The sequence below is a fragment of the Squalius cephalus genome (assembly GCF_949319135.1).
Source record: "Squalius cephalus genome assembly, chromosome: 11".
Classification (NCBI taxonomy): Eukaryota; Metazoa; Chordata; class Actinopteri; order Cypriniformes; family Leuciscidae; genus Squalius; species Squalius cephalus.
The window spans coordinates 28,739,680-28,752,371 of record NC_137132.1 but is presented as its reverse complement, the minus strand read 5'-3'; the positions used below and the strand labels follow the sequence as shown (position 1 = coordinate 28,752,371).

General features: G+C 39.2%; 1 protein-coding gene across 3 annotated transcripts in view; it reads right to left on the bottom strand.

Annotated features, from left to right (window-relative positions):
* Positions 1–12,692, bottom strand: part of fat3a (FAT atypical cadherin 3a) — a 167,837-nt gene that overhangs the window by 60,480 nt on the left and 94,665 nt on the right. For all 3 annotated transcript variants that reach the window (XM_079885843.1, XM_079885844.1, XM_079885845.1), the window contains exons 5-7: positions 3,925–3,986; positions 2,683–3,000; positions 1,228–1,441 (exon numbers count right to left, since the gene is read on the bottom strand). In XM_079885843.1, coding sequence (XP_079741969.1) covers positions 1,228–1,441; positions 2,683–3,000; positions 3,925–3,986 — 594 coding nt within the window. The remainder of the gene's footprint in view (positions 1–1,227; positions 1,442–2,682; positions 3,001–3,924; positions 3,987–12,692) is intronic.

Here is a 12,692-nt window from a genome sequence, read left to right as displayed (position 1 = left end):
ACTGCCTGCCGTATCCACAACTACACACGTCACATGACCACTCGACGTTACACTGCAATTAGCATGATCAACTTCACTTAGCTGTATTAATATTACTGTAAAACATTATTAATAGTAACACACTTTATAGTATTGTATGCATAATATAATATAATTAATATACTGTAATATAATATAATATAATAAATATAATATAACATAATATATTATATTATATTAAAAAAAGTACATATATATTTTTTTATCCATTTGTCTTTTTTACGATTAATTATTTAAATGTTTAGTCGTTTGTTTGTGAGTATACAAACCTTAAATCACCATAGATACAGACAGCGGCAAGCAATCGCCATGGTGACCGTGGGATGGCAAAAGATAGCAGTACAACGGCACAAATCATGCAGTGAACCACAAACATTCCCAGCAACTCTAACCCGTAATATCAAAGCATACAGCCTAATTAATCTATAAGTGAATTTCACCTGTCATCCTAAAATCAAATTATAGATTTTTATAGAAGTACAAATATTTCTAAAAAAACACACCATCTTAAATTTTAAAAGATGATCATTTTAAACATTGTTAATCCCTGACATTTACTTGTCATGATCTTTATTTGTTTTAGGATTAAACGGTTAATTGACCCTAAAATGAAAATTATGTCATAATTTACTCACCCTGGTGTTGTTCTAATGACGTATGCCATATTCTTTCTTTTTCAGACCACAAAAGGAGAAGTTTTTTTGAAAAAATGTCCAGCGTCCAGCTTTTAAAAAGACGCAAAAATATCACAGAACGGTCCCATGCGACGTGTGTCGAATATTCCAAGTGTTCATGTGGGTATATGATAGAATTTGGTGAAAAACAAAATTAAATTTAACGTATTTAATGAAAATCCTGACCTTGGCCGTTGATCTTCTGTGCGCGACTACATGTTCACAAGACTATTAGCACCACAGTTCACTTCGACTCACCCAGAAAAACCACACAAGACATCAAGATTAATTATATGGATGAGTGTGAATGGGACATTTAAAAAAAAAAAATAATAATAATTTTTTCGCATTTTGTGGTCCGAAAAAGAAAGGGCTTAAAGCATTACAACACCAGGGTGAGTAAATGACGACTTGAATACTAAAAATCCACTTTCATAGCAATTCCATATCCTGCAACTAAAGTAATCTGAATTGCATACATCAACACATTAACATAAAGCATCCGACCACTCACCTGTGATGTCAAACCACAAGGAGGCGGAGCCTTGCTGTTGGGCGGACACCACGCCAACGATGTCCGCCACTTTGTCGGTTTCCATGACAGTGAAATTGTAAAGCTGCTCGTCGAAAGCGAGAGGCACGGGGCTGGGCGGAGGACGGCGGATCCACTCGATGTGCAGACGAGCCGTCGCCCAGCGCTGAGGACGTCCATTATCCACAGCCTTCACCTGCGCGAATCAGGGCGACGGGAACACAAGTGGACATTAAAAGAACTGAACTGAAGTGGAAGATTGAACTAAAAATGGAGAAAACGCATCCGGTATTGACCTTTTGTTTTGAATGCAAACAAAAGAACAAACCTGTTACAAGAAGAAAAAAATTGAAAATGTCAACTCCCTCATTAAGAGAATTGAGCTGCTGTACGGGTCAAGGGAGTTCCACAAGAGCTGGAAATTATTATCCAAGAGTTCATATTTCACTGGAAATCTGGTGCGACTATTTCTTGTCCTTACATCAGATCGTTTATATAATTTCAGTTAAAGAAAAAAAACATACACATATATTTATACCATTTTAAGGTGGTCAAGCTGGTTTATGGAACATGTTCTCTAGTTTGGTGCTGGTCTAACCGCTCTAACCAGCATGAGCAAGATAGTCTAAACCCAGCCCAGCTGGTAGTCAAGCTTATCAATCATCTAGACCAGCTTGGATCAGCTGGAAAATTTCATTTCATTTAATTATTTCATTATATTATATTATATTATATTATATTATATTATATTATATTATATTATATTATATATTTTTACTTCTTTATTTACTTTCATTAATTAATTTCATTTCATTTTTGAATTTCATTTCATTTTTGAATTTCATTTTTTTCATTTCATTCCATTATTTCATCAATTATTCCATTATTTCATTTTTTAATTTAATTTAATTATTCTATTTCATTTCATTTAATCATTTACTTTCATTTTTATTTCATTATTTCACCATTTCATAATATTTTATTTTATTTTATTTCATATTTTCATTTCATCATTTTATTTGATTTAATTTGATTTGATTTGATTTCATCTTATTATTTCATCTTATTATTTAATTGAATTATTTCATATCATTATTTCATTTCATTTAATTATTTCATCATTTCATTTCATCATTTCATTTTATTATTTCATTTCTTCATTTCATTTTATTTCATTTCATTATCATCCTATCTTTTATTTTATTTTATCTTATCTTATTTGTATTTTATTTTATTGTAACATACAATAAAGCACTGTATTTTATATTACAGTCACATTTGTTTCACAATGCCGAGAGCTTCTTGTAGAAGGTCAAGAGTCAAAGGTGACTCACGGTAAGAATATCATATATATGATATCAATGTCAATATGACAATATCAATGTTTCACAATGCCGAGAGCTTCTTGTAGAAGGTCAAGGGTCAAAGGTGACTCACGGTAAGAATATCATAGGTTCCGGCTGTGAACTGTTTCTTGGGAGATGAAACCACACCGGTTTTGGCATCGATCACGAACTTCCCATCCTCGTTTCCATCGACGATGCTGTAGGAGAGGTCAGCATTGGTGCCCTGGTCTTGGTCGTAGGCGAAGACGCGGTATATAGGAGCGCCCCGTTGCTTACGGGTGCGCTCGGGTAAACGGACCTGGTACACCTTCTCTGGAAACGTTGGTTTGTTATCGTTAACATCCAACACCTGGATCACCACCCAAACTGTGGTGTGCCTGGGAGAAGGACCACCATCAGACACGGTCACCTGGACACAAAACCACAGCCATGACCATACAGATAAAACATTCGCATTCAAAACACTACTGTTCAAAAGCTTGCAATCCACGGTAAAAACAGATTATAGATGGACAGGAAAGGCGAAAAGAGATTCTTTAAGCATCAACATCATTTTTCTCTCGGTAGAATGGATTGATGAGTCATGTTCGGCTTTTCTCTCATTTCCTGTTTCTGACATTCTATCCATTTTTCTTTTTCATTAGCAAAACATGCCCATCGCTCATCCACCAATCAGCACGGCCGCACATGGCTGCCGGCCAATCAGGGGACTGTGGTGAACTGTGAAGGAACATTCAAATGATATCATTAAAAACAAAAGACACGGTGTGCGCCATCCATCTCAGCAGGAACAACAGAACGATTAATTCAATTCACTTTATTCATTTCCTTTCACGGATACAGACTGCTGTGCCACGCCTGTACAAATTCAATCTGTCTGTCTGAGAGAGAAAGAGAGTGAGCGAGTGAGCAATAAATGAGAAAAAAGAGGGGGGTTGTAATAAATTAAAGGGGCGTTTGGTCTTTGTAATGTTTGGGTGTCAAGGGATCACACGGTGAACAGGCAACATAATGTGATTGACAAGTTTGTTCTCAAAAGATCAACACGACAAAATCTCTTTTATTACAAACACACACAACGCCCACTTGTAATCGTTCACACTAACATGCAAACAGACCAGCTGAGTGAAACATTTTACATTTCAAACAGGCATCTACAGGATTCAGTCAGAACACGTAGATAATCTTGCGTTTATAAGAAGTGGAAAATGTTGTTGTTCTCCCGTCCCTCACAAAATTGATCTGCAATTTGGAGGTAGTGCAAATTAGCATGGATTGCAGCTCTCACACCTGATGTGTGTTCGTGTGAAACGTGGGTTAGCATGTGTCTCACCTCCAGTACGTGCTCAGCCTGTTGTTCGCGGTCCAGCTTCCGAGAGGTTGTGGTGATCAGACCTGCAAAACACAAAATCACTCATTTTAGCAGGCGCTTTAGAAATGTCCCTTGACCCAACCGCTCGTACAGTCTGTAACTACAAGCAAAGTTTCACAACCTTCAAGCCAAACAGGCAGGAAAACTTCAACACCCATAATGCACTGGGCATGTTGCTGTCCAAAGCCCCTCCCACCAGTCTTCTATGGATATGCTTACCAGACTCAAATACCGCCTTGCTTTAGTAGGAAATACTTCCTAGCAAACTTTTAGTCATAAAAGTGTTGACTATTGTATTGTTCCCGGCGCAAGAATTCAAAGAGTAAACGTTTAGCGGGAACGAGTTACTTTCGTTTCCAGTGAAGGATCCAGTGTGTTGTAGGCAGCGGCTAAAGGCTGCAAAGTGTAGAAAATACGGAGAGAACAGCGCAACAGACAATCTGAAAAACCTGTGTTTGAAGTCAATATTTCAAACTGGATGACCACGAACACAGTGCTTCAGGCCAAACAAAGGGGGAAACTGAAAGAAACTGCCGATCCATCAGTTCTCCCTGAAGCAAAACGCTGTCTTGTTCAGGTAAGAAAGCCATAGCCATGTTGCCATAGTGTTCTATTTACACCATAATGCTGTTGACAAAGTACGACACGGTTTTCAGTGATGATCCGATGGACGATCCGACTGTCTAGCTATTTTTCTGACAAATAAACGTGCATTTTTCAGTCTAGGTAACAAGGAGAACGAGTAAACATTGTTAATTGACACATAACACAGACATTGTAAAAATACAAAGCGGTTTGATATGATAACAGACAAAGTTACACTTAAAATGCACAAAATCTGCTTCGGTCACCGTGATTTTGCCAAGTAAGCCAAGTAAGTTCCTGGATCAACATATTTTGGAACAACATTCCTGTCCGAAAATGTAGTCCTAATCATATCCCTACCCCAAAACCTAACCCTACGCATAACTTCTCCCTAAAATCAGTAATGATGAATAAAGTATTTTTTGAATTATTTCATTAAGAGTTTTGTGTTACAAAGACTTTTTTTCTTTCAAGCAATAACATGCGTGTGTGTGTGTGTGTGTGTGTGTGTGTATGTGTGTATATATATATATATATAAACTTTATATTAATATATATACAGTGCTATGCATAAGTTTAGACACCCATACTAAAGTTGACTAAAAAGAGGAATAAAAAATCATCTTTTGGAAACTGAACTTAATGCCTTAATTTAGAAAATTAGGAAAAATCCAACCGTTTAGGACACCAATTTTCTTTATGAATGAATAATGTATCGTAAATAAATAAATGTTCTTCCTTAAAATACAGGGTGCATAAGTCTGGACACCCCTATGTTACATTCCCATAGAGGCAGGCAGACTTTTATTTTTAAGTATTTAAAAAAAAAATTGTTTTAGGATACTATGCATCCTGATAAAGTTCCCTCTGCCTTTGGAATTAAAATAGCCCCACATCATCACATAGCCTTCACCATACCTAGAGATTGGCATGGTTTTATTTCAGTTAGCCTAATAGCTGGTTTGATTTGCATTGAGAGATGATCTTATGGAAAGTACCCCATGCCAATCTCTAGGTATGGTGAAGGCTATGTGATGATGTGGGGCTATTTTAATTCCAAAGGCCAAGGGAACTTTATCAGGATGCATAGTATCCTGGATCCATGAAGTAACTGGCCTTTAAAAATAAAAATCTGCCTGCCTCTATGGGAATTTAACATAGGGGTGTCCAAACGTATGCACCCTGTATTTTAAGGAAGAGCATTTATTTATTTACGATACATTATTCATTCACAAAGAAAATTGGTGTCCTTAAAGGTTGGTAAAATACAGGGTGCATAAGTCTGGACACCCCTATGTTAAATTCCCATAGAGGCAGGCAGATTTTTATTTTTTAAATTAAGGCATTAAGTTCAGTTTCCAAAAGATGATTTTTTATTCCTCTTTTTAGTCAACTTTAGTATGGGTGTCTAAACTTATGCATAGCACTGTATATATATATATATATATATATATATATAAACTTTATATATACACACACACATGATATTATGATATCACTTTCAGAGCCCTACGGTTGTGCTCCTGCAGTAAAGCGCTCTGTGGCATGTCAAAGTGCCTGCAGTTCCTTAAGTATGCCTTCTGATCAGGCACATCCCAGGGCGCCCCATCACTGACCCATATCAGAGATGAAGAGAGACACAAGGAGGAAGAGAAAGAGAGGGGGCGGCTGTGTTGAATCAAGCCACAGCGGAGCAGGGCACTCGTTCTGAGAGAGAGAAAAAACAGAAGGGTAAAGCACAAAAGGGGAGAAGGGGAGAGGCGGGGGACATGAGGGCCAACAAAAAGACCAGAGACAAAAGTTTGCTGATGACATCATGCCTGTAACGCACAAACACACACACACACACACACACACACACACACACACACACACATTGAGGTCACGTCAGATAACACAGCCATACATCTTGAAAAAAAAAACTTGCTAGATAAAAGCCTAATTTAACATTTGATGATGCCGAGTTAAAAAAAAAAATAAATCAATAAAAACATTCCATCACATATTTATTTCACAAAATATGCATGAAGATTTCTCAAATTAAAAAATCAGCTGAAAAATAAATAAATAAATAAATACAATTCTAATCTGGCTCTGAGGAGGTTATGAATCATGTATTTGTGGCAGTTTTTCCTGGTGGTTAAAGTCACTATAAAATCAGAATTGACAAATCTTGTTTTGTTTTTTAAATGGAATATTTCAGTATTTATTATAACTGATTTATGATACTCTTTAATCAAAATATCTTCCCCTCCCTCTTGCAGCTCATCTCTTCTCTTCTCTGATGATGTGTTTACGGACACAAGGGCGGGGCAACCTGTCACTCACATGAGATCCACCAATAGCAAACCACAACCATCCAATCAATTCCCAACATACAAAATCAAGTCCCGCCCTGCATTGGTTCTTGACTCACTCAAATATAAATCACAGAGAAAAAGACTACCGCAACTTCCATTTCATACCAACTTTAAGGGATAATACAAAAAACCTGTTTTGTGAGAAAGTATGAGGTACTAGAGCAACAAAAAAAAAAGCTGATGTAATTGGTGTACCTGAATGGGGTTTACTAGTTTTGGCGGGCAAAAGCCCGTCGACGGAGGGGGTCTTAACGTCTCCAGACTTCTGAACTCACTGTCATGGCAACCAGAGTCTCAGTTACACAGCTACCGCTCTGGACCAGCGTGTGTGGGAAAGTAAGTCCTCATACAGGGGGAAAATGGACGGATTAGAGCTCAAATGTTGGACGCCGAACACTCGCGCACACCCACACATGCTGTTAATGCGACGTCTAGAATATAGAGTACTCAAAAAACAAATCAACATAAAATCCGCCACAAACAAATCCCCAGACACTCACTTTTATATAGGCGAAACTCTCTCTTAACCTACTTTTAACTAACAGCAATGGATCCGCTAATGAGGGAGTCTTTGTATAAGGATCCAATCAGTATGTGTGTGAGAAAGAAAGAGTGTGTGCGTAGCTGAAGAACAGCTGCATTCATTGGAATTAGCATATTAATTAGAGACGAGTGATTACAAGCAATTAACTAAAGTAGCAATAGCATGAGCGGTATACAACAGCAAACCTATACAGGCCAGCTATCTGTTGCGTTTAGAATATGCATGAGCTGTAGTTTCCTTTATCAACATGGCAGTGGAATTTATTTCGCGCTGCATTCATCCTTGTTTGCATGTGTACAAACTATAGTCATTAAAGGTCCACACGAATGCCTTGCCTTGCGTTCCCAAGAAACTCATTGGGGATAAAAATAACATCAAAACCTCTGGAAATTGCCGGTGTTGCGTGTGTTTTGTGTGCGTCAAATGGCTGCAGGTGGGAAACTGGCCCATTTGAGTGCGCCTGTGATTCATTGACGGAGTCCATGTTTTTCGCCGTCATAAATTCCAAAGACACGCGCACCAGAGGAACATAAACGGGCCGCACACACGCTGAGATCACACTGTATCTATAAATCAACAGCTGTCTGAAGAAGACAAAGAACCGAGAGAGTGACAGATATCACCAGAGAGCCACAAACTGAGAAAGAGCAATTTATGCTGGGTTTTAAATTACACGTTTTTTCTCTAAATGTCAAAACGGCATCCATAATTTAAAGCGAGCTTTTGCACTGTCGTTTGTATAAATTTGAAAATTTAGCAGTCTTAAGGCCCATAGACATCAAGAACGGTAACTATTACGATATCCATATTAGCGTCCAATGTACACTATCATTCCGTTTATTTCAAGTGCGCACTGCAGTTGTATCGTCTGCCACTTTAAATGCTCGAGCTCTTAATCGAGTGCAACAGTCTGGTTCTGGAAGTAAAAACTCCATTCATTTTCATTAATTATTAACAAACCTAATCTGAGTTATGAGGTTGTTCATAGCGAAAAACTACTTGGTTACTAACGTAACCTCAGTTCCCTGAGATAAGGGAACGAGTATTGCGTAAGGCTAGCTTACGCTATGGGAAAACCTCCTTTTCTCGAGAATATTGAAGCAAACTTAAACTTTTGAGCACAACTGAGCGCGAGAGCGGTCATTGGCTGTGCAGCGGCAACTGCACAAACCTATGGTGAGGCGGCTTTGACGCGAGAACCAATCAGGACATGTGGCGCCCTGGCGCGTCAGAGCCCGCCAGTATGGGCGTGGTCAGAGGCTATATATTGGCGTGTCTCGGCTAGGTTCTCCAGGTTTAAACGACTGAAGCGATCCCCTGATCCTAGCACAGTAGCACGGTGGGTTACGCAATACTCGTTCCCTCATCTCAGGGAACTGAGGTTACGTTAGTAACCAAGTAGTTCCCTTTCGAGAGGTCTCTCGTATTGTGTAAGGCTAGCTTACGCTATGGGAACCCCCTTCAAAACGCTGTGCATGCTAACTTCGCTCTACCGTTATCCAAGCATATGTATGAATCACAAGGGAAGCATGATCCTAATATAAGCCAGTTTTAGACGGGCTTCATATACTGGATAACTAGGAGCCATAGTTCATGGTCATAAGGGATACATAGAAGCCAGCTAAAGGCAGTGCCGGTTGTGTATGAACCCTAAGACTTTGGGGGGGGGGGGGGGGGTGCTTAACACTTTTACACTGAGAGAACCTTGGCCTGTAAGGCAGGTACCTCCAAGCTATAAAACTTCACAAATGTGGACGACGAGGCCCAGCCAGCCGCCGCACAAATGTCCTCAATGGGTATTCCACTAGACCAGGCCCACAGACTCCTCTCGTGGAGTGAGCTCTGACGCCCAAGGGGCAAAGAAGGCCTTTGGACTTATAAGCTAGTGCGATAGCATCCACTATCCAGCACGACAGTCTCTGCTTTGTGACGGCCAAACCTTTAGTGCGGCCGCCAGAGCATACAAGGAGCAGTTCTGACTGCCTAAACGAGGCAGAGCGCTCCAGATAAATCCTGAGAGTCCTTACAGGGCAGAGTAAATACGCATCACTCTCATCATCTGGCGAGGAGAGAGCCATCAGAGAAATGACCTGTGCTCTGAACGGAGTGGAGAGCACTTTAGGGACATAACCGTGCCTTGGTTTAAGGACGACCTTGGAGTCGTTCGGCCCAAATTCTAGGCAGGAAGCATTCATTGATAGTGCTTGTAGATCACCCACTCGCTTGACTGAGGCAAGTGCCAGCAAAAAAACAGTTTTGAGTGAGAGCGACTTCAGGTCCACTGACCGAAGCGGCTCGAATGGGGGACCCTTCATGGCCTCCAGGACTTTAGAGATGTCCCAGATAGGCACAGATGCGGGCCGCGGAAGGTTTAACCTCCTAGAGCCCTTGAGAAAACGCACAATGAGGTCGTTTCTTCCCAGCGGTTTGACGGCTATGGGAACGTGAAACACTGTTATGGCCGCATAACACTTTGAGCGGGGAGGGGGTGCGACCCGCATCCAGTAGCTCTTGTAAAAATGCGAGCACACTCGGTACTTCACATGAATGAGGGTCTACGTTTTGAGTAGCGCACCAGCCAGAAAACACTGCCCATTTCTGAGCATACAGGCGCCTTGTCGAGGGCGCTCTCGCTTCCGAAATGGTTTTCAGCACCTTATCCGGGAGATACCCAGGTACCCGTTTAGAGGCCATGTGTGTAGGGCCCATAAATCGGGACAGGGGTGCGAAATCGTTCCGTTCGCCTGTGTGAGGAGGTCTTTCCTCAGTGGAATCGGCCATGGGGCTGTTTCCAGCAGATGTAACAGCTCTGGGTACCAAAACTGGGTTCTCCAGAGGGGGGCTATTAACAGCACTGCACATCTGTACTCCCTGATCCTTTCGATGACCTGTGGTAGCATCGTGACAGGAGGGAATGTGTAAAGAGGGCGGCTCGGCCAGTCGTGGGTGAGCGCGTCCCTGTTCTTTGTAAAAAATATTTGGCAGTGAGCGTTGTCTTCTGAGGCGAAGAGGTCGACCTCCGCCCTGCCGAAGACATCTCACAGCAGATGAACCGTTTGTGGGTGAAGAGACCATTCCCCTGGGAGAACATTGCATCTGGATAGCATGACTTTATTTCATGCAATTCTGACTAACACACAAATTCGACTATATCAGGCAATTCTGACTTTATAACTCACAATTACGACTTTATATCACGCAATTCTGATTTTATAACTCACAATTGCGACTATATCACTCAATTCTGACTTTATAATTCACAATTTTGACTTTATATCATGCAATTCTGACTTTATAACTAGCAATTTCGACTTTATTTCACGCAATTCTGACTCTGTAACACAAATTCGACTTTATATCAGGCAATTCTGACTTTATAACTCACAATTGCGACTTTATTTCATGCAATTCTGACTCTGTAACAAATTCGACTTTATATCACGCAATTCTGACTTTATAACTCGCAATTTCGACTTTATATCATGCAAATCTGACTATGACTCACAATTGTGACTTTATTTCATGCAATTCTGACTAACACAAATTCGACTATATCAGGCAATTCTGACTTTATAACTCGCAATTACGACTTTATATCACGCAATTCTGACTTTATGACTCACAATTGCGACTTTATTTCATGCAATTCTGACTCTGTAACAAATTCAACTTTATAACATGCAATTCTGACTTTGTAACTCGCAATTTCGACTTTATATCACTCAATTCTGACTTTATAATTCACAATTATGACTTTATAACACGCAATTCTGACTTTATATCATGCAATTCTGACTTTCTGACTCACAATTGCGACTTTATTTCACGCAATTCTGACCCTGTAACAAATCCGACTTTATATCACTCAATTCTGACTTTATAATTCACAATTACGACTTTATATCATGCAATTCTGACTTTATGACTCACAATTGCGACTTTATTTCATGCAATTCTGACTGTAACAAATTCAACTTTATATCATGCAATTCTGACTTTGTAACTCGCAATTTCGACTTTATATCACTCAATTCTGACTTTATAATTCACAATTATGACTTTATATCACGCAATTCTGACTTTATAACTCGCAATTTCGACTTTATATCATGCAATTCTGACTTTATGACTCACAATTGCGACTTTATTTCACGCAATTCTGACTCTGTAACAAATTCGACTTTAAATCAGGCAATTCTGACTTTATAACTCACAATTGCGACTTTATATCACGCAATTCTGACTCTGTAACACACAAATTTGACTTTATATAAGGCAATTCTGACTTTATAACTCGCAATTGCGACTTTATTTCACTCAATTCTGACTTTATAACTCGCAATTTCGACTTTATATCATGCAATCCTGACTTTATGACTCACAATTGCGACTTTATTTCACGCAATTCTGACTCTGTAACACAAATTCGACTTTATATCAGGCAATTCTGACTTTATAACTCACAATTGCGACTTTAAATCAGGCAATTCTGACTTTATAACTCACAATTGCGACTTTATATCACGCAATTCTGACTCTGTAACACAAAAATTTGACTTTATATAAGGCAATTCTGACTTTATAACTCGCAATTGCGACTTTATTTCACGCAATTCTGACTTTATAACTCGTAATTGCGACTTTACATCTCGCAATTAAGAGAAAAAAAGTCAGAATTGTGAGATAAAAAGTCACAATTACCTTTTTTATTTTTCATTCTTTGGTCGGAAACAAGCTTCCATACAAAGCTGCTTGATTTCTAACTATTTGTAGATATATTAAATTAATAAGTCATGATTCATTTTGTGATTCCAGAGTTTAAAGTACTGTATATGTTCTTCAATTATAAAAACAGTGATTTTGCTAGTTTACTCTAGTATTCCCAGACGTTTAGAGTCCAACTTGCAATGCATTGCTCGTGCTTGCTTTCATACGTTTTTTTTTTTTCGTTTTTTTTTGAGTATATCAATGGCCTAATTCTGTCAGTGCATTACAGATAAAACATCACTAGTGAAGTACTTTAAAGATATGGCTTCTTACTGCTCTTCAGGCCATTTTATCTCAGAAATGACGAATGATGCTTTTGATAAAACTCTGGCAGACATCTATTATTCCAAATGATCCATTATAGAGGATAATCAGAAAGATCGTAATCATGGAGAGCAGAGCAGAGCTGATCCAGGAGCAGTTGTGGTGAAACGTGGATCTCTGCACCGCACGACTGGTTCAGGAACAGTGAA